The sequence below is a fragment of the Podarcis cretensis genome, assembly GCF_951804945.1.
Source record: "Podarcis cretensis genome assembly, chromosome: 6".
Lineage (NCBI taxonomy): Eukaryota > Metazoa > Chordata > Lepidosauria > Squamata > Lacertidae > Podarcis > Podarcis cretensis.
The window spans coordinates 8,774,870-8,797,676 of record NC_137175.1 but is presented as its reverse complement, the minus strand read 5'-3'; the positions used below and the strand labels follow the sequence as shown (position 1 = coordinate 8,797,676).

At 46.4% G+C, this 22,807-nt stretch overlaps 1 protein-coding gene across 2 annotated transcripts in view; it reads left to right on the top strand.

Annotated features, from left to right (window-relative positions):
• The window catches only part of LOC307217787 (DEP domain-containing mTOR-interacting protein-like), a 40,991-nt gene that overhangs the window by 17,105 nt on the left and 1,079 nt on the right, over positions 1–22,807 (top strand). Inside the window, exons 3-8 of one of the 2 annotated variants that reach the window (XM_079979673.1) lie at positions 7,352–7,475; positions 14,757–14,935; positions 16,677–16,862; positions 17,051–17,191; positions 19,719–19,789; positions 22,551–22,655. In XM_079979673.1, coding sequence (XP_079835799.1) covers positions 7,352–7,475; positions 14,757–14,935; positions 16,677–16,862; positions 17,051–17,191; positions 19,719–19,789; positions 22,551–22,655 — 806 coding nt within the window. The remainder of the gene's footprint in view (positions 1–7,351; positions 7,476–14,756; positions 14,936–16,676; positions 16,863–17,050; positions 17,192–19,718; positions 19,790–22,550; positions 22,656–22,807) is intronic. The other variant, XM_079979674.1, reaches the window with a different exon arrangement.

Sequence of the window (22,807 nt, the reverse complement as noted above, 5' to 3'; positions counted from 1 at the left end):
CTTATCCATGGTAACTCAGCAAACTCCACAAGTAGGAATTTGAGACTAGGTCTCCCCTACTGGCAATCTCCTCCTCCTCCTCCTCCTCCCCCTCCTCCTCCCCCTCCTCTTCTTCTTCTTCTTCTATCGTAGCCAAGTAAGATTGTCTTCCATAAACACTGTCTTAACAGTGAGTCTGTAAGTGACTGTGGAGGCCAATTCTGGATCCAAACATCCTTCCACAGTGGGGACATAGGTTTCTGGGTGGGAGTTGATCACGGTGAGGGTTTGCCAAGTGTGCCTTCCTCTTAGCATGTTCCTCCCTTGCATCCTGAGTTCGAGCGTCTTCAAAAGCCATGACACCTTTGGTAAAGGCTGTTCTCCAGTTGGAGCGCTCGCAGGCCAGTGTTTCCCAGTTGTCAGTGTTTATACTACAACAGCAATCTAAACACGCTGCCACATGGATTCTCCTAACAGAAGCAGTGTAGCAAAGCATAGCACATTGACTAGTGACTAGTCCCTGATAAGCAAAGTGCAGTAGATGGTTACAGAGGAATGCTGGAGCCTGATTTAGCTTGGGTTCCAGAGTATTCATAGCTTTACATTCAAGGGCTGCTATGTACAATACAATTTCCAGCAGAAAGAGTGATCTAACCTTCAGCTCCTAAGGGCTCCATCTTAATTGCTTTGCTCATTATTGCTATGTAGCACTATAAAAGAGAGAGAGAGAAAGATGCGGCAGCAGTATAAGCTGATGATCTCCTTCTGCGTACTGTAGCAAGCTGGCAGGAATGCCAGCTTGGCCCCACAGCCATGGATGCCACGCAGCATGCATGGCCTGGCCCTAGGTGCCAACTCCCTGGGTGCCCAAGCACCCACAAATTTCCCCATGAAGGGGCCGGGCACCCACAAATTTCTGTGCCAGGGCCATGCGCACTTCAGGACACCCACAGCCCCTGGCACCAACAGTCGTGGAGCCAATTTGGCACTCCTGGCAGCAAAATTTGTGGATGCCTGGCTCCTTCATAGGGAATTTTGTGGGTGCTTGGGCACGGGGGGCCCAGGGAGTTGGCACCTATGCAAACTGGTGTCTTCTAGCAGTTAAGGGAGTGAGCGATGAACCAAGGATGGAACGCGGGGCATGAATACATGAAGGCTTTTTCATTTTCATGGTAGAACTTTGCCCAAGAGCAGCTCGGCATTCTTGACAGAAGGGGTGTGGCTTGGGTTCTCCAGCAAAGTCCACCCTGATGAAGCCTGCCATTGAGAAGAGGGTGGTGTTCACGTGAGGCATTGCGAGGACTCTGCTGCTGGATGAATGTTCCCCTTTCAGGTTTATCTGGCAAAGCCCCCTCTGGGCATCATTCCTCTGGCACAGCTACACAAGGCTCGAGTCTGTGTCTGTCTCGCTTGCAGCCTGGAGTTGTCAGCAGTCAAAATATACCGAGGCTGCTGATGTGATTTTTGCAGAAAGTCTGAGACGGGCCTTGGTACAAGTTTTGACTTGCACAGGGAACCTTGGGTGGGGAGGTGGGGGGGGGGGCAGGGAAAGGAGAACTTCATGCCAAACTGGGATGCCGGGTTGGGAAATTTCCAAGTTTACGTGGCATGTGTGTGTCCACCTGAAAATCCATGCTGCAAAGATTGAGGGCAACATTGATGGACCCTCAAAAAAACACACAAATAAATTGAGCATGGGGGGGGGGGAAACAGTGCACGTGCTTCAGCATAAAAAAGGTAAAGGGACCCCTGACCATTAGGTCCTGCCGGAGTGGTACCTATTTATCTACTTGCACTTTGACGTGCTTTTGAACTGCTAGGTTGGCAGGAGCAGGGACTGAGCAATGGGAGCTCACCCTGTCGCGGGGATTCGAACTACCGACCTTCTGATCGGCAAGTCCTAGGCTCTGTGGTTTAACCCACAGCGCCACCTGTGCCCCTGTGCTTCAGCATACCCTCCAACATTTCTCCAATGAAAACAGGGACATCCTATTCCATCACCATCATAATTTTATTATTTATACCCCACCCATCGGACTGGGTTGCCCCAGCCACTCTGGGTGGCTTCCAACATAAATGAAAATATAATAAAACATTAAAAAGCTTCCCTACACAGGGCTGCCTTCAGATGCCTTCTAAAGGTTGCGTTGTTATTTATCTCCCTGGTTCAGGGGTCGCATAACTCCATTCCTTCCACCATTTCTCCAGTGTAAATAGGGACATCTTAAGGAAAAGCGGGATCACATCAGGAATCGGGATGGCTTCTTTCAATCTGGGAATGTCCCTGTAAAATAAGGTCACTTGGAGGGTCCGATTTTGTAAGTAGGGCTGTGGGTGTGATTGGCTGCTGAACACATGTGACGGCTGTGGGTGTTTTTTGGAAGTAGTGCCTTTGTGCAAAAATCGTCACACTGTTGAACCCATAATTTGGGAGTGGAAAGCATAAGAGTCCTGCTGGATCAGACCCCAAGTTTATCTAATCTCTTTCTCACAGTGTCCAACCAGGTGTCCCTGAGAAGCTGTCAAGCAGGACATGAGGCTAGCTGCATCAAGGGTGGGGAACCTGGGGGCCAGATTCAAATTAGGCCAGCTTTCCAAGGGCCACATTCCAATGGTGGGAAATGGGCATGGCAGAAGCTGGTATGGTCAATGATACAGAGAAGAATGTCACAAATGAACATTTTCTTTCTGTTGTTGTAAATTCTGGTTATATGGCTTGAGATCTGAGGGCCAGTGCTGGATTTACGCACAAGCTAAACAAGCTATAGCTTAGGGCCCCATTCTCTTGGGGGCCCCAAAATAATTAAAAGGGGAAAAAAAGCCTGCATGTACATTTCCAAAATATAAGATAAAAAGCAAATAAAATAAAACCTACATACAGCAACTATGTTTTGTGTAGTGTAGGATCCTACAATGTAGCTTCATAATTATTTCACTATTCATATACTTCTTCTTAATTGTATTTCACTATTAATAGACTTCTTAATTGTATTTCGGTTCAACAATTACCTTGATAAAATACATATTTTGTTATGTACAAATGGCTTTAGATACCTATTAGGTCCATAAATAACCGTATAGCATATATTCAACACAAAAAACAGCGACCATTTGTTGTTGACAAAAGACAACTGGACATACCTTCAGTAGCTTAGGGCCTCACCCTACCTAAATCTGGCCCTGCTGAGGACAACCTTGCAGCTCCGACTTAGCAAAGGTCTTCTTAATTTACTTGGTGGGGAGTTGAGGTGTTGCAAAGAGCTTTAATTTGATTAAACTAGCCAGGTTCTGCAAGCTAGTGAGCTGGGCCTGACTTAAATGCCAAAGTATTTAGTGGCAAGAATGCTTCACACAAGCCTCACATTTCAAAGCATCTTTGCTTGCTTGTGGATCAGAATGTGTGCACTGTCTCGAAGCACCACACATATGAGCCGATTGCTGGTGCTAGCTAGAGATGTGCAAAATTTTCCTTTCTGTGGATTACCGTATTTTTTGCTCTATAAGACTCACTTTTTCCCTCCTAAAAAGTAAGGGGAATTGTATGTGTGTCTTATGGAGCGAATGCAGGCTGCGCAGCTATCACAGAAGCCAGAACAGCAAGAGGGATTGCTGCTTTCACTGCGCAGCAATCCCTCTTGTTGTTCTGGCTTCTGAAATTCAAAATATTTTTTTCTTGTTTTCCTCCTCCAAAAACTAGGTGCGTCTTGTGGTCTGGTGCACCTTATAGAGCAAAAAATACGGTATCTTGCATGTTGGGCAACAGATGCAGTTGCCTGAATTCCAGCAGGGTCAAAGGGAGCCTGGTCCACTTCCCTTTCACGATTGCTCCCTTAGCTACTGTTTTTATAGTGGCGCTACAAAGAGACCATGGCTTGATTCAATCTGGGGGAGTGGGGTGGAGAGTTGGGGCGTGTGGGTTGGTGCTTAACTCCTGCACCCCAAAATTCAGGGACTGAATAGAGAGGCAGATACGATGTTTTCTGCAATGCAGATCCAAATTGTAGCTGCGTATCACTTGCCTATTTATTTATAGAACAGGATTCATTGCCCATCACATTTCCAATTCAAAAGCATCAAAATTGCTGCGAGCATTATAATGCAAGTCTGAATCTGAATAAACATGGTCTGCGCAATTGGCTTAATTGCACATCTGGCCACTGTCTATTTGGGAACCCTGTCAGCAACAGGAAAATGTGTGGGTTTCATAATCAGAATGGAAAATCACAGAAATCTGTGGGTTCTCTAATTGACGCTAGTTTGAAGATGTTGTGCCCTCATTTGGGTCAATAGTAAGATAAGAGCTTTGATATGGGAGAATCTATCAACCAAAGGAGTAACATTTTGACTCTGTCTGAATTATTACATAGCAAGGCAAACATTCTGCTCATTGCCATCTGCTGCCTGGGGGAAAGACTTTCATACCTTGAATTAAATTAAACTTTGCTGTGGTGCTATAATGCAGTTGCAATTAGTTCTGGGTTAATTATTAACATTCAAATCTGAATCCCCTCCCTGCAAGCTGCTATTAATTTTTCACAGCCTGCGGGCAGTTTCAAAAGAATCCCAAGACTTTTAATTAAATAAAAGAACGTTGTCAAGAAACAGAACCTTTTGGCCTGCTTATCGGTGACGTCATCACACCATGATAATCCCCTGCAAAATGTGCAATGGTAGGCTGTCGTTTTTTGCTGTGTTTGGCTGTCCTTTGCTTAGCTCACAAGGGCTTTTCTTGAGTTGTGTCATTTTGATTGGCCAGGCAGAGTCATTTTCTTTTGAGCCTGCCTGTATGGAATGTGCTTGATCTTAATCATTGTTTCCCGGTAGAAATGTGGACCACACATCATCTATTCCCACTCCTTGCAAGAGAATTAATCTAAATACTCAATTTGATTACAGGTGTAACAGCACACAATTCTGTGTACACTAAAGTTTTGTGATAGGTGCATTCAGTAAAACGATCACTTTCATAATTACCGTATTTTTTGCTCTATAAGACTCACTTTTCCCTCCTAAAAAGTAAGGGGAAATGTGTGTGCGTCTTATGGAGTGAATGCAGGCTGCGCAGCTATCCCAGAAGCCAGAACAGCAAGAGGGATTGCTGCTTTCGCTGCGCAGCGATCCCTCTTGCTGTTCTGGCTTCTGGGATTCAGAATATTTTTTTCCTTGTTTTCCTCCTCCAAAAACTAGGTGCGTCTTATGGTCTGGTGCGTCTTATAGAGCGAAAAATACGGTATTTGCATTGTGGTCCATAGTGTTTGATATTTTATACCGTGGTGTGGAAATACTTTTATGAAGAGATAGAACCAAACGTTATCTAAATTGCATGGAATCTTAACTATTTTAGGGCACAAATTTATGGCTCCTGTGAGGCTGTACAATTGGGCCCTGCCTCGGCTTAAAGACCTCCAGCGATGGAGAGCTCATTACCTCCCACGGCTGTCTGTTCCAACATCAAGCAGCTCTTGCCATTCAAAACTTTATCCTGTCTTTCCACCAAAAAATCTCCTTTCCAGCAGTTTGCATGCAGTGGTTCCAGTCCTGCCTTCTGGAGCAATGAAGAGCAACTCTGCTACATCTTCTCTGTGATAGTGCTTGCCAGGTCTCCTCTTAGCCATCTCTTCTTCTCCTGGGTAAGCTTCCTCAGCTTTTTGAAACATTTCTTTTTTCTTTTAAAGTTACCAAACCTTTATTTATTTCCTCCCCCCCCCCCAATTTATTATAAATTTTATTAGTATTGTTAAGTTGTGGGTGAACATATCAGATGACACAGCGATTCTTCAAACAGCTCTTGGTTATTCACAAGCCAGAACAGAACTGAACTAAATGGGGTTCAGCCAGCCTGCTTATATAGAGCTCCACTACAATGCAATAGTAACCACTTTCTGTAACTATCCAATCACTGAACGTCACTTTCAATCCCTGATTTGCATATGTGGACCTGAGTGAAAACTATCTACAGTATCCACCTGCTGGCCCAGGGTGAGAACTTCAGTACATAACAAGTATTTTCCACACAACAACAACACGAAAAATATCGAAAAATAACAATACACAAAACACAAAAACCAACATTCAAAAACACACACACAAAAATCCATATCTTACAAGTTAATAATGTAAACACTAAAAAGAAAAACAAACATTGACTACCACCAATCCCACAGAACCTCCTTTATCTCTCATTGTGTCTTCCTGTTTTCCTTATCATCTCTATCCTAGCATCTAGATATAAATCCCTCTTTCTTACCCTTTCACTTCACACGGTTATTCTTTTTGAAACATTTCATCTTCCAATATCTCAAGGGCTGTCACGTGGAAGAAGGAGCAAGCATCTTTTCTCCTGCTCTGGAGGATCGGACTCAAACTAATAGATTCAAGTTACAAGAAAGGAGATTCCGGCTCAACATCAGGAAGAGTTTTCTGACAGAGCGGTTTGACAATGGAATGGACTTCACTGGGACTCTCCTACATTGGAGGTTTTAAAGCAGAGGTTGGGTGGCCATTTGTCATGGCTGCTTTAGCTGATATTCCTGCATTGCAGGGGAGCTAGACTAGATGAAGTTTGGGGTACCTTCCAACTCCACAATTCTATGATTCTAGGACTTGATTTCTGAAACCCCTCACTATTCTGGGCAGCATCCTCTGGACACATTGCAGTTGGTCCATACCTGTAAAATGTGGTTTCCCTAGAGGACTAATGCCTTGACCACCTTGGCTGATAGGACACTGGGCATCTCTATTGGGTCCAGTTCTGCGGGGCTCCCTTCCTCTAGGAGTCGGCTTTTGCAATATTCAATATGATCTGGCCTTTCAACACAGGAAGTAGCGATATTTGGCTACAGATAAAAAGGTAAAGGTACCCCTGCCCGTTTGGGCCAGTCTTGCCAGACTCTAGGGTTGTGCGCTCATCTCACTCTATAGGCTGGGAGCCAGCGCTTTCCACAGACACTTCCGGGTCACGTGGCCAGCGTGACAAGCTGCATCTGGTGAGCCAGCGCAGCACACGGAACGCCGTTTACCTTCCCGCTGGTAAGCGGTTCCTATTTATCTACTTGCACCCGGAGGTGCTTTCGAACTGCTAGGTTGGCAGGCACTGGGACCGAACGACGGGAGCTCACCCTGCCGCGGGGATTCGAACCACCGACCATGCGATCGGCAAGTCCTAGGCGCTGAGGTTTTACCCACAGCGCCACCCTGGCTACAGATAGTTGGTGGCAAATCTGATTTTGCAAAGAAGCGAAGGGCAGAAATGTTTCATAGTAACCTTGAAGTTTTTCCCCTCCATCTGTGTTATGCTAGCCTTCATAGGCTTGGACAGAAAACATAAATTACATGTCAGAGGTTGCTGATCTTTGCCTTGAACTCCTTTCAGTGTGCGATGAGCATTTCGACTACAAGGACGCCAAGCTGCTGTATCGCTTCCGCAAGGACGACGGGACCTTTCCTCTCAACAAAGACGTGAAGGTGTTCCTGAGGGGACAGAGCCTCTATGAGACGTACGTGGAGTCCCTTTGTCCAGGGTCACGGGGCATAACGCTTTTTGGCAGTACAGTGGTGCCCCGCAAGACGAATGCCTCGCAAGACAAATGCCTCGCTAGACGAAAGAGTTTTCTGTCTTTTGAGGTGCTTCGCAAGACGAATTTCCCTATGGGCTTGCTTCGCAAGACGAAACGTCTTGCGAGTTCTTGCGAGGTTTTTTCCTCCCCCCCCTTTTCTAAGCCGCTAAGCCGCTAATAGCCGCTAAGCCGCTAATAGCCGCTAAGCCGCTAAACCGCTAATAGCGCTAAGCCGCTAAGCCGCTAATAGCCGTGCTTCGCAAGACGAAAAAACCGCAAGATGAAGAGACTCGCGGAACGAGTTAATTTCATCTTGCGAGGCACCACTATACAGTGGTACCTCGGGTTACATACGCTTCAGGTTACATATGCTTCAGGTTACAGACTCTGCTAACCCAGAAATAGTGCTTCAGGTTAAGAACTTTGCTTCAGGATGAGAACAGAAATTGTGCTCCAGCGGCGCAGCGGCAGCAGGAGGCCCCATTAGCTAAAGTGGTGCTTCAGGTTAAGAACAGTTTCAAGTTAAGTACGGACCTCCGGAACGAATTAAGTACTTAACCCAAGGTACCACTGCACAGTCTCTTATCTTCCTTTGCTGTTCATGCTCTCAAGGGTGCCCCCACTGATTCTCTGCCTGCCACTTGTTTGGAGTTTTCATATTGTTACAAAAGTCAGGTCATAGCTGTCAACGTTTCCCTTTTTTTAAGGGAAATTGCCTTATTCTGAATAGGATTCCTCACAAGAAAAGGGAAAAGTTGACAGCTATGAGTCAGGTGCCTGCCCCTCTCTCTGTGAGTGGTGGCACCGTGGGATCTCAGGCCCTCACACAGGGTCTGTGCTCCTTTGCAGAACTGAAATTGTGGCAGAGACTGTTATGGCTTTAAGAAATATGGTTTATTTAAGCCAGAAGCGGCTTAGTCATGCTGGCCACATGACCCGGAAGCTGTACGCCGGCTCCCTCGGCCAATAAAGCGAGATGAGCGCCGCAACCCCAGAGTCGGCCACAACTGGACCTAATGGTCAGGGGTCCCTTTACCTTTACTTTACACCTTCAGTCTACATGGAGGGAGCTCAGATCTTACTGAGTATAGTCCTTTCAAGAGGATCTTGTATTTTTAACCTTTTGTTCGAAGCCACCCAGAGATGGGTGGGGTAGAAATAATTTATTATTATTATTATTATTATTATTATTATTATTATTATTATTATTCTCCATAGCAGTGCAACCCTGGAGCCCAAGGCATTTCTATAGCCAGCCCTGCAGCCAGCCTCCCCTAAAGATGGATATAATAATAATAATAATAATAATAATAATAATAATAATAATAATTTTGTTTGTTTGTTTGTTTGTTTCCTGCCCATCTGGCTTGGTTTCCCCAGCCATCTCAACTCTTCTTCCTGCTTCTTCCTCCCAGAAACCCTTTCCCTCTCCCCTCAACCATACACCCCATCACGTTGGTAACATCTCAATCCCCAGGCCCAAATATTCCCCCCCTCAATAGCCCATCAACACCTTTTACCACATTAATAGGTTTGCTCTTCACTAAGCCAGACAGGCTGATTTGCGTAAGCCAGCCCAGGAATTCCCTGCCTGGCACATCTCTGCAGCTTGTACTTTAATCCATATCCCAGTTAATAAAAATCCTAGTGTTTATTCATTTCTTGGTTTTTTTGGGGGGAGGCGAGTGTCCCCCAGTCTATAACAATATTTTAATCAATTAATTAGAATATCTATAGACTGCTTTCTGCACTGCAACAAGCTCCCCACACCCCACACCCCTGGTCTCTCAGAACCAGAAGAGGTATGAAAAGTGCTGCCCAACGACAGAGTCTCAGATTGCTTGGAAAGCAGCCAGGGGAGAAGGAGACTTGGGCATCTGTGAATCTTCGTAGGGGCAAGTTCTACCAAGCAGAGTTGCTGTGTTTTCTAGGCCTAGCCTCCTGAGCTACCTTGTAATAAAGGCCCCCAACTGCCTGCTTATTGGGCATTCGCCCTGATTCGCTTGCACAAAGCAAAGGCTAGACTCTGGCTGCCTTCAGGCAGCACTTTATTTTCACAATGTTTCCTTGCCTGATAATTTCCAACTTTTGCGTGATCATTCATGCAACATAAGAGCAACTTCTGGAAAACTAGTGGAACCCAGAAGAAGCTTAGCACACTTTTCCATGTCATTTGCTTCCGGAAGAAAAGCCGTTTGCAAACTCCTTAGCCCAGAAAGTCACAGAAATTTTGCTCTCTAATTTCTCATGGCAGCATTTCGGGTGCTTTCGGCATGCAGTTCTCTTCCGCCACTCAAAAATGAGCACAGCATGGCAGTGTTCCTTAATGCAGTGTAAAAGGAATGTGAGAATCTGAGATAATAGTGGCTAGCCTTATAATAAGGAAAACTAATGCAATAACCTCCTTGCCAACAAAGGTCCGTATAGTTAAAGCTATGGTTTTCCCAGTAGTGATGTATGGAAGTGAGAGCTGGGCCATAAAGAAGGCTAATTGCCAAAGAATTGATGCTTTTGAATTCTGGTGCTGGAGGAGACTCTTGAGAGTCCCAATGACTGCAAGAAGATCAAACCTGTCCATTCTGAAGGAAATCAGCCCTGAGAGCTCACTGGAAGTATAGATCCTGAAGCTGAGGCTCCAATACTTTGACCACCTCATGAGAAGAGAAGACTCCCTGGAGTCCCTGATGTTGGGAAAGATGGAGGGTACAAGGAGAAGGGGACGACAGAGGATGAGATGGTTGGACAGTGTTCTCGAAGCTACCAACATGAGTTTGACCAAATTGCGGGAGGCAGTGGAAGATAAGGGTGCCTGGCGTGCTCTGGTCCATGGGGTCACGAGTTGCCTGCAGGGAGATTATACTGCAATGAGCATTTCTCCTGATTTGCTTGTGCAAATACATCATTCCATTCATTATTCCTCCATCCCATACCGTTCAGAGCAATTCCCCGTCACATTCATAACCTCACAGAGCACATATTTAAAAAGGAAAAATGGATTTGTTGTGACAAAGTGGCAGGGTGCTTTAATCCACTTTAATTGCACGGACCTAAATTCCCAGTCTGTGCTTGGATGCTTCCCATAAAACAGCCACAGTCTAGAGCTGAGCAGAAGCTTTGTTTCGCTGCAATTTGGGAGAATATAATCGGCTGTTAGTTATATTCCATAGGCCCAGCACGCCCTCTTGTGGTTATGGGGGTATTTAAGTTTTTCTGCACACAAAAAGTAGGTTTATTGCAGCTAAAAAAGGCTCAAACTGGGGCGCTGGAGACTGAATTTTCGAGCGCTTGTCGGGAATCAGTGATTACAGGCCCGTCAGAATTTCTGCCACCTCCCTCTACAGAGATGGAGAGTGTTTGTCAACAGCTTGATTTCATAAATCGTACGAGTCGAGATTGAATTTCACCTTTAATCTTTTTGACGTATGGATAATGCCAGACAGGAGAGTGCTTATGGCTAATTCCTGTGATCAGAATGAGACAGAAGAGGAGACAGCCAGGAGATCTGTTTCAAATGTCTTTTTATATTATGTTTTGAATGCCTTCTTATGTTATGTTGGCTGCACTCTTACAGACATAATGTAAGAACATAAGAAGAGCCCATTGGAGCCAACGGCCCATCTATTCCATCATCCAGTTCTCACAGTGGCCAAGTAAATGCTTGTAAGAAACCCAAGACGTGGATGGCGCTGTGGTCTAAACCACTGAGCCTCTTGGGCTTGCCGATCAGAAGGTCGGCGGTTTGAATCTCCACGACGGAATGAGCTCCGGTTGCTCTGTCCCAGCTTCTGCCAACCTAGCAGTTCGAAAGCACATCAAAGTGCAAGTAGATCAATAGGTACCACTAAGGCGGGAAGGTTTCCATCATGGTGTCCCGTTGCAGTAGAAGCGGTTTAGTCCTGCTGGCCACATGACCTGGAAAGCTGTCTGTAGACAAACACCGGCTCCCTTGGCCTGAAAGCAAGATGAGCGCTGAAACCCCATAGTCGCCTTTGACTGGACTTAAACATCCAGGGGTCCTTTACCTTTTTTTTTTAAGCTGTAGGAAACCCACAAGCAGAATTCAAGCATAAGAGCGCTCTTGCCTCCTATGGCTTCCAACAACTGTATTCAGAAGCATTGCTCCCTCCAGCTATGGAGGCAGAACATGGCCACCTTGACTAGGAGCCATCAGCCGCTGTTTCTTCTAAGAACTTAGCATCATAGAATTGTACAGTTGGAAGGGACCCTGGGGGTCATCTAGCCCAACCCCTGCAAGGCAGGGACATGCAGCTGCCTAATACAGGGATTGAACCTGCAACCTTGGTGTGATCAGCACCATGCTGTAACCAATTGAGCTACCCACTGGTATAATCCTCTTTTAAAACCATCTAAAAGGTAAAGGTAAAGGACCCCTGACAGTTAAGTCCAGTCGCGAACGACTCTGGGGTTGTGGTCTCATCTCGCTTTACAGGCCGAGGGAGAGGCGTACCTATTTATCTGCTTGCACTTTGATGTGCTTTCAAACTGCTAGGTTGGCAGGAGCTGGGACTGAGCAACGGGAGCTCACCCCATCGCGGGGATTTGAACCGCTGACCTTCCGATTGGCAAGCCCTAGGCTCAGTGGTTTACACCACAGCTCCACCCACGTCCCTCCTAAAACCATCTAGTTTGACATAATGCTGAGCAGCCTTGCCTCTGAAAATTTGCAAAGTGGCTTCCCTTCATCCATTGCTGGGTAACTGTGACAAGCACCTGTGCCTCTGGACTCTGCTTCTGCTTCTAGATAAACTTGACTCCCAGCACATTTTTCTTTGAGAAATGAATGGCTTGGATGTTTAAAAACCCTACGCAATATTGTTGTTGTTTATATTGTTGTTGTTTAGTCATTTAGTCGTGTCCGACTCTTCGTGACCCCATGGACCAGAGCACGCCAGGCACTCCTGTCTTCCACTGCCTCCCACAGTTTGCTCATACTCATGTTGGTAGCTTTGAGAACACTGTCTAACCATCTCATCCTCTGTCGTCCCCTTCTCCTTGTGCCCTCCATCTTTCCCAACATCAGGGTCTTTTCCAGGGAATCCTCTCTTCTCATGAGGTGGCCAAAGTATTGGAGCCTCAGCTTCAGGATCTGTCCTTCCAGTGAGCACTCAGGGCTGATTTCCTTCAGAATGGAGAGGTTTGATCTTCTTGCAGCCCATGGGACTCTCAAGATTCTCCTCCAGCACCATAATTCAAAAGCATCGATTCTTTGGCGATCAGCCTTCTTTATGGCCCAGCTCTCACTTCCAAACATCACTACTGGGAAAACCATAGCTTTAACTATATGAACCTTTGTCGGCAAGGTGATGCCTCTGCTTTTTAAGATGCTGTCTAGGTTTGTCATTGCTTTTCTCCCAAGAAGCAGGCGTCTTTTAATTTCGTGACTGCTGTCGCCATCTGCAGTGATCATGGAGCCCAAGAAAGTAAAATCTCTCACTTCCTCCATTTCTTCCCCTTCTATTTGCCAGGAGGTGATGGGACCCGTGGCCATGATCTTAGTTTTTTTGATGTTGAGCTTCAGACCTTATTTTGCACTCTCCTCTTTCACCCTCATTAAAATACACAATATTAAAGGTAAAGGTACCCCTGCCCGTACGGGCCAGTCTTGACAGACTCTGGGGTTGTGCGCCCATCTCACTTAAGAGGCCAGGGGCCAGCGCTGTCCGGAGACACTTCCGGGTCACTCTGGCAAGCCAGAGCCGCACACGGAAACGCCGTTTACCTTCCCGCTGGTAAGCGGTCCCTATTTATCTTTCGAACTGCTAGGTTGGCAGGCGCTGGGACCGAGCAGCGGGAGCGCACCCCGCCGCAGGGATTCGAACCGCCGACCTTTCGATCGGCAAGTCCTAGGCGCTGAGGCTTTAACCCACAGCGCCACCTAAAATGGCAATAGCTGCATATGCTGATCTTTTCATTCATTTTATTAAACGGTCACAGACCAGATTAACTCGTACAGCTAGTCAGCGAAGCATCACATCGGAAAAAACAAAGGACAATTTCAATACAGATTAGGCCATAACAGCAATTTAAAATTAGACAGCATGAATAAAATTAAGTATTTGCCTTCGCCTGCATGTTGACATTGGAAAGCTCTTGTTTCCTGCGCCTAATAGCGGCTACACAAAATTTAGCAACATTGATCGTGATTTCAGGAACCTCTCATACATTGGAGTTCTGGCTCATTTTTAAGCTTTTGTAGAACTGGGACAATAAAGGTCAGGCGTAGATCCTCGTAATATCTACAGTGCAGCAGTACATGCAAACTTGTTTCCACTTCCAGTGAGCCACATGGGCAAACACGTGACTCATATGGTTTGCCCTCGTATCTGCCTAACAGCAGGGCAGAGGGCAGAACGTTAAATCTGGCCAGGGTAAAGGAATGTCTGTACTTAGGTATTTGTAAATCAGCCAGATAATTTGCGGGTGAGAACCCTCTCCCAAAGTCTCTGATTGTGGCATACTTATCCATTTTGCCCATATGACATTGCAGCTCTATGTCCCTAATGCGTTGGAGCACTTGACTTCTGGCTCTCTCATATCCTGCCGCTATCAAGATCTGTGGGGAGAATCCCAAGCTTCTTATCTTTTCAAACAGGGAAGCCTTCCAGGTAGAATGAAAGGTGTCTAAGAGTGTTAAGGGAGCCAAACCGGCCGGGGGAAAAATAAGTTTTAACCAGTAGTGTATCTTTAGAATCCACAACCGCGCGTTAACGGGTGGTTGTCCAACTTCTAAGCGAACAGCTATATTAGATACACAGGGGGGGATCCCCAATAAACACCGATAGAATTTTGCTTGAAATGCCTCCATAGGCGCAAAATTTTTAAAACTGCAATCCTGGGCTCCATAAGTGAGTTGTGGGAGTATTTTTGCAGCAAAAACATGGGAGGCCGCCGGAACGTATTTACCCCCTTTCCCGTGAAAAAATCTTGTGAGGGCTTTATTGGCCCTTCCTGCGTTGGCAATGGCATTTTTCATCTGTTGGTGCCACGAGACCCTTTCCTGAAAAGTTATTCCCAGGTATTTGAAAGTTGCTACCTGGTCAATAGGTTGACCATTAATTCTCCATTTGTGTTTCCTTCTTTTTTTTGAAAACACCATAATTTTAGATTTGCTGTAATTTAATGATAGTTGTTCCGCTTGACAATAATCCATATGCTGATCTGCTCACCTTGTTCCTTTGCCATGTGCTTCCTTGATCCTAGGCTGATCAGCGTAGAGGACTCGATCCTGAAAGTCAGAGAGGAGAACTCAGTGAAGTACCAAAGGACTTTTCTGGCCTGTGAAATGATCGACTGGTTGGTCCAGGAAGGAGAGGCAGCAAACCGGAAAGAAGCCGCTGAGCTTTGCCAAGTCCTCCTTGAACATGGGATTATCCAGCACGGTATGAAGAAGGAGATCGCAGAAAAGGGAGGGCATCGGGTTGTTACCTGCTGGGCAGGTTAGGGGCAAAGGACATGCCTAGGATAGCCAGAAGCGCCAAAGAGCAGTGCGGTGTAATGGCTAGAGCATATCACCTAGAACAGTTGTTCCCAACGTGTGGGTCCCCAGATATTGTTGGACTACAACTCCCATCATCCCTGAGCTCTGGCCTTGCTAGCTAGGGGTGATGGGAGTTGTAGTCCAACAACATCTGGGGACCCACAGGTTGAGAAAGGTTGGCCTGGAAGGTGGCACTCTCTAAATTGGCCAAAGCAACACACATGGTGGAATACACCCAGGGGAAGATCTCCAGCCTCCTCTTAGAACAAGAGGAATACAGGAATTAGGAATACAAAGCAGGATGTTGTGGCCAAATTGAGGTTCTTCCCCTATACATTGGAGATATCAGTGGCATACTGGAGGCTATGAGAGATGGAAGGAAGGAATAGGAAGTTGGGCGGAAAGACTGGAAAAGCAGCAGCTGTCAGATGAGGAGGAGTTGGGAGGGGGAAGGGGAACTATCCTGGCTCTTGGCTAGAAACTGGAAGACAGCATGGCCAACAGGAACCAAAGACTAGAGAAGGGGCAGAGCGCAAAAGAGTGTAGCTAAGAAAAGCAGTGTTATTTTCCATTCTTTGTTATTTTCCAAAACATGTTTTTCTAAGGGAGATTTGCAGGCACATAAAAGCACAAAGTTAGAATTGATTTTAAAAATGTGCAATTAGGAACTTCTTCTTCTTTGGCGATCTCTCGTAGCCGAGTAAGATTGTCTTCCATGGACACATTTTTAAAAGTGAGTCCATAAATGACTGTGGAGGCCAATTCTGGATCCACACGTCCTTCCACAGTGGGGACATAGGTTTCTGAGTGGGAGTTGATCACAGTGGATTTGCCAAGGGTGCCTTCCTCTTAGCGTGTTCCTCCCTTTCGTCCTGAGTTTCAGCATCTTCAAAACCCATGACACCTTTAGTAAAGGCTGTCCTCCAGTTGGGGCACTCACAGGCCATTGTTTCCCAATTGTCGGTGTTTAGGCTACATTTTCTTTTAGATTTGCCCTGAGAGAGTCTTTAAACCTCTTTTGTTGACCTCCAGCATTACACTTTCCATTTTTAAATTTGGAATAGAGTAGTTGCTTTGGAAGATGATAATCAGGCATCCGAACAACGAGTCCAATGAAGTTGGTGTTGAAGAATCATTGCTTTGACAACTGGGAACTAAGAGCAAATTAAAGCAGCATCAAACATGGTCTGGGGAAATTAGGGGTCCTCTTGATACCAAAAAGATGACAAAGTCAGCACCAAGCAAACCATTGTGGGGAGAAAATTCTATTACGAGGGTGCCACCACCTAGAAGCCCATCTCTCTCATACACATACACACCTCACCTCAGATGGTTGAGGCACCTGACAGAGATGCTGTGAACATAAACCTTCTGGGGATGTTTATGTGGAGGCAGGCATTCCATCTGGATATCCCGAACCCTGAATGTAAACACAAGTACTTCAGATTGTCCCCAGAGATGGACCAGGAGCTATTGCAGTCTGTGTGTGTGAGAGAGAGCGAGCGCTGAGAACAATTGTCACCAACTCCCAGGTTGCTGACGGAAGACTGCTGAATCCTATCTCTGCCCACATTCTTGGGGTGGGATGGGAAGAACCACAGCCCTCAATCTGCTCCCTCCCCACACACCCATTCTTTCCTCAGTGGCCGGCCGGCACCACTTCTATGACGGCAACCTCCTCTATCAGTTCCGCATCAATTTCCGCCGGAGGAGACGTCTCGCGGAGCTGCTCAGCGAGAACTCCTCCAGGGCCCTTTCGGACAGTCCTGACAGCCCCTTCTGCCTCCGCAAGCTCAACCCTGAGCACAACAGCTGCAGCTTCTTGTCTGGTGGGTAACTGTGGGTGATGGCGGCAATTGTGGGGAGCACTCTGGGGGCTGTCGTGGGCCCTAGGGCAGCCTGCTGCTGGGTCTGGGAGGGTATGGGGGTATGGTTTGTAGCAGCAGAGGCTGGTCTATTAGCACCAGCGGGTTACTGCTCCACCAGCCTCAGCCCAACTTCCCTTTGTCTCTTTCAGTTCAGCCCAATAAAGAAATCAAAACAGTCTCAGCGGTTCGAAGGAGCAGCGTCACCTCACTGGCTGGGGGATCCAACCCCTATTTCAATCTCTCCCCGAGTTTGGGGTTCCTGCCAGCTGTGGAATGCAACCCCAAATCTGGTGAGCAATGCTAATAATGCTAATAATAATAATTTGTTGTTGTTGTTTAGTCGTTTAGTCGTGTCCGACTCTTCGTGACCCCATGGACCAGAGAACGCCAGGCACTCCTGTCCTCCACTGCCCCCCGCAGCTTGGTCAGACTCATGCTGGTAACCTCGAAAACACTATCCAACCATCTCGTCCTCTGTCGCCCCCTTCTCCTTGTGCCCTCCATCTTTCCCAACATCAGGGTCTTCTCCAGCGAGTCTTCTCTTCTCATGAGGTGGCCAAAGTACTGGAGCCTCAGCTTCGCAATCTGTCCTTCCAGTGAGCACTCAGGGCTGATTTCCTTCAGAATGGAGAGGTTAGTAATGGAGAGGTTAATAATAATAATAATAATAATAATAATAATAATAATATAATATTGATTATATTCATCTGTCTCCTGAGAAATCTCTATGTGGGACAAGAAGCTACAGTTAGAACTGGATATGGAACAACTGACTGGTTCAAAATTGGGAAAGGAGTACGACAAGGCTGCATTTTGTCTCCCTGCTTATTTAACTTATATGCAGAATTCATCATGCGAAAGGCTGGGCTGGATGAATCCCTAGCCGGAATTAAGATTGCCGGAAGAAATATCAACAACCTCAGATATGCAGATGACACAACCTTGATGGCAGAAAGTGAGGAGGAATTAAAGAACCTTTTATTGAGGGTGAAAGAGGAGAGTGCAAAATATGGTCTGAAGCTCAACATCAAAAAAACGAAGATCATGGCTACTGGTCCCATCACCTCCTGGCAAATAGAAGGGGAAGAAATGGAGGCAGTGAGAGATTTTACTTTCTTGGGCTCCATGATCACTGCAGATGGTGACAGCAGCCACGAAATTAAAAGACGCCTGCTTCTTGGGAGAAGGGCAATGACAGGCCTAGACAGCATCTTGAGAAGTAGAGACATCACCTTGCCAACAAAGGTCCGTATAGTTAAAGCTATGGTTTTCCCAGTAGTGATGTATGGAAGTGAGAGCTGGACCATAAAGAAGGCTGATCGCCGAAGAATTGATGCTTTTGAATTATGGTGCTGGAGGAGACTCTTGAGAGTCCCATGGACTGCAAGAAGATCAAACCTCTCCATTCTGAAGGAAATCAGCCCTGAGTGCTCACTGGAAGGACAGATTGTGAAGCTGAGGCTCCAGTACTTTGGCCACCTCATGAGAAGAGAAGACTCCCTGGAGAAGACCCTGATGTTGGGAAAGATGGAGGGCACAAGGAGAAGGGGGCGACAGAGGACGAAATGGTTGGATAGTGTTTTCGAGGTTACCAGCATGAGTCTGACCAAGCTGTGGGGGGCAGTGGAGGACAGGAGTGCCTGGCGTGCTCTGGTCCATGGGGTCACGAAGAGTCGGACACGACTAAACGACTAAACAACAACAACAATAATAATAATAATAATAATAATATGCTGTCCATCTGACTGGGTTGGCCCAGCCACTCTGGTCATCATCATGCCACAGAGCCTAGAATATTGCTTATAATCCTAAGAATTTGACGGTTTAATTCCAAACAAAGATTCTTTGGATTGGGCCTCTTAAATGTGCTAACTAGGTTTGCCATGTCTTGAAGAACAAAAAAGAGGACAGCCTGAGCTGGGGAAAGCTGCGGGGGGAAACACAACAACAACAACAACTGACCCCCCCAAACCAGGCATTTACTTTAAAATGTAAGAATCTGCCTGGATGGGCATGTTGCCCCCCTAAAAGAGGACGTGTCCAGGTTTTCCCAGGCGTATGGCAACACTAGCAAGCACCCACACACCCACAGAGCCAGTGTTGTGTAGTGGTTAAGAGCGGTGGACTCGTAATCTGGTGAACCGGGTTCGCTTCCCCGCTCCTCCACATGCAGCTGCTGAGTGACCTTGGGCCAGTCACACTTCCCTGAAGTCTCTCAGCCCCACTCACCTCACAAAATGTTTGTTGTGGGGGAGGAAGGGAAAGGAGATTGTTGGCTGCTTTGAGACGCCTTAGGGTAGTGACAAAGCGGGATATCAAATCCAAATCTTTCTTCTTCTATCCCCTTTTCCATTTTGGTTTTCTTCTTTATCTGCTCCTCCACGTGACAAGAGAGTCCTCTCTATCACGCCAAGCCCACCACACTGACCAGCAAACGAACAGAAACAAGCCTGCAAGCACCACAGCTGCAGCAAATCCCCTTCGTTCCGCTTCCAAAGAGCCGTCCGCACGAAGCATTTTGCATTGCATTTCATTTTTTCAAAGCAAAACATTGGAGAGGCTGAGGTTGGTCCTTGCTGAGATCTGTTTGTACTTCCACAAATTATTTTGGACCTGGACTCAGTTGCGCATTCCTGTGTGTGGGGTTTTCCCCGCTGAGAACCACCTGCACACAGAAGAAGAAGAAAAATAAGCTCTGTCGTATCTGGTTAACATTCCTGGTTCACTTCCCCGTTCACTTTGCTATGTTACTCTTTTTTCGAACAATTGACCTTTAGGTAAGACCTGTCATTTTCCTTTTCCTCCCCTCCATGCAAGTATTAAAGAGGCCTGTCACCAATGAGGAGCTTCTGGCCCCTGGGGCACCGTACATCAAGAAAACGCTGACGGTAAGCTTGTTAGCTGGTCATCAGAATGTTACATTGGGATTATTGCTAAATCCTCCTTGTTACAGTACAGAGCCCTTTAACTGGGCAAGCCTAAAGTTGCACGATATGTTAGCATCCCTCCCACAAAATAATCCGAAGTCCCAAGGCAAAGCACCCTTAAGTGATGCAACACAGCAATACTGGTGTGTTCGAATTGGAACCAATGGGGCTTCTCTGGAGTAACTGGAGTGTGTGTGTTTGTGTGTGTAGAAAGGTTACACATCTAATTTGCCTCTGGGCTTTAATTATAACTTCCATGAATGAATGAATCTTTATTTGTATCAGCTGTCGATCATAGCAATAAAACAACAATATGAGATACAAAATCAATAGTCATAGAGTGGATCTTACTCTAATTGCCCCAGCTAAAAACCCTGCAGCCTTTGCTGTCACCTGCTCATCTGCCAAGAGAAAGGACATTGGCAGTGGCTGGGCGACCCAGAATGGACAATAAAAGAGGGGTGATAACCTCATTCCTCAAGTCTTTATAGAGAGTGCAAGCCAGAAGGGCATGCGCCACTGATTTGGTACTGCCATCTCCACAGGGACATAAGCATTTTTCGTGTGGAATCTGTTTTGGAATCGTCCCTCAAGTACAACCGAGGGCAATACATTCAATCTTGCAAGAGTAAAAGCACTTATTTTGGAATTGCTAGGTTATGCAGATAGGGTGCCAGAGAGTCGAAATGGGTAGGTAAAAAATAGTCATACCATGGGCAAAATTTCCTTATCGTGGCCAAGTTCTTATAACTTCCATTGTTTTATTGTTTGCACATTTTTGTTAGGGTTGGCATATTTCAAAAAGTGAAAATCTGTGCCTTGAGCTTTTGGGGGCAAAGTTGTTGCAAAATCTCCAAACGAAAATGAAGATTTTTACCAATTGTTTAGAAAAATACCCCCCCCCAAAAAAAAAAAAACACCCCACAACACTTCTCATTTGGGCTGCTATATGCCCGGATTTCCCTGGACATTTTAGCCGCTTTTCCAAAATTTTGCCCGGATGACATTGTCGACAGACGACTCCCGACCACATCCGAGAAATTCCAGATGTATGGTAGCCCTACTTAATGTGCATTTCTGGGTTGGGTTTCGCCGTATTTTCCTGCGGGTCAGAAGAAGGTGCTAAGAAGTATAGAAGCTGATAGCTCTTTTGAAAGCAAGGAGTCTGATGTAGGAAGAGAATGTGCGGTTTTGGGGATATGATGTGGGGAGGGTGCATCTGCCGCGGCAAAAAGAAACTACTGTTTTGACTCCTTGCAGCTGCATTCATTGGATTAAGCAGCATCAGAGTTTCCTTGCGTCACTCTGCAAAGGGGGCGAGATGCAGAGTGGAAAGGTCACGGGGCAGGTCATGTGAAGCTGCCATAGACGTTGGGCCCATGTTTGTGTAATCTGCTCGGTAGCAGATCTCCGGAGTCTTTCCCATCACCTCTGCTCCCTCATCTTTAGATGCCAGAGTTTGGACCCGGGACCTTTTGCAGGCAAAACGTGCGCTCTGTCACTGAGCCATCAGAATGTGGTGTTTGATTTTTTTTTTTTTTTCAAACTGGCTAGGAAAGACATTCTCTTCTCTTCCTGGCGTGCCATTTCTTCCCTTCTGAACTTGCCCTGTCCTTCAACTCCCCGAGTCTTGTGGGTACATCTTTTTGTCGTTTTCATGGTTAGTTTCCCTTCCTTCCTGTACCACCTGTTTGTTGTTGTTTTTTCATTCACTTGTTTCAATCAGGCGAAGCCCTTTGAGAGATGGCCTTTTTCTCCCCCTCCCCTCCAATACGCTTCTAATTTGAGCGTCTGTCCTTGGACACATGTGTGCAAAGTCAGAGGAATTCAGAAACCAGTTTAATGGGAGGTTGACTTCCGCCACATCACTCTAAAATGACTAGCTTAGTCTCTGTGTTCACTCAAGAGCAAGAACCAGGCAGTCTTGTCCATCTTTTTATTTTTAATGCAATTGACCATTTCTATTCACTTGTTTTGGGGCGCAGGTGGTGCTGTGGGTTAAACCACAGAGCCTAGGACTTGCCGATCAGAAGGTCCGCGGTTCGAATCCCTGTGACAGGGTGAGCTCCCGTTGCTCAGTCCCTGCTCCTGCCAACCTCGCAGTTCAAAAGCACATCAAAGTGCAAGTAGATAAATAGGTACCACTTCGACGGGAAGGTAAATGGCATTTCCGTGCGCTACTCTGGTTCGCCAGAAGCGGCTTAGTCATGCTGGCCACATGACCAGCTGTACGCCGGCTCCCTCGGCCAATAAAGCGAGATGAGCGCCGCGACCCCAGAGTCGGCCATGACTGGACGTAATGCTCAGGGGTCCCTTCACCTTTTATTCACTTGTTTGAATCCATTATACATACAACTTTAATTTCAACTTAACCAACTCGGTGCATAGCTCTGGACCTGCTGCATTCATTTGTGTTTTCCCTCACGGGTCCTGTGTTACAGATCTGTAAGGGGTAGCAGGACCTCTTCCACATATTTTGATCATATTTATTCAGAAACCAGAAGTCTCACACCTCAGGAGGTGTGAGATGGGGGCTTGTTGACTTGGTGTCCCCTGCTGCCACTTTCCCACCAAACTGCTGAATGGTGGAGTTTTAGCCTTGTAAAAGCAAAAGGAAGAAGACTGTCACCTTTGCTTTTGCCCAAGGCTGAGCATTTTTGCAACACTGGGGTGAAGAAAAAAAAAAGAACAATTGCAAATGCCATCCCTCTTTTTTTTGCAGATTGTGGGCGACGCAGTTGGCTGGGGGTTTGTGGTCCGTGGAGGTCAGCCATGCCACATCCAGGCTGTGGATCCAGGAGGACCAGCTGCAGCTGCTGGCATGAAGGTACCAGTCTTATCTAGTCAACCAGATCCCTATACATCAGCCTTGGTAGCTCAGTTTTAGAGTATGGTGTAACACCAAGGTTGCAAGTTTGATCCCCATACGGGACAGCTGCATTTTCCTGCATTGCAGGGGCTTGGATGAGATGATTCTCA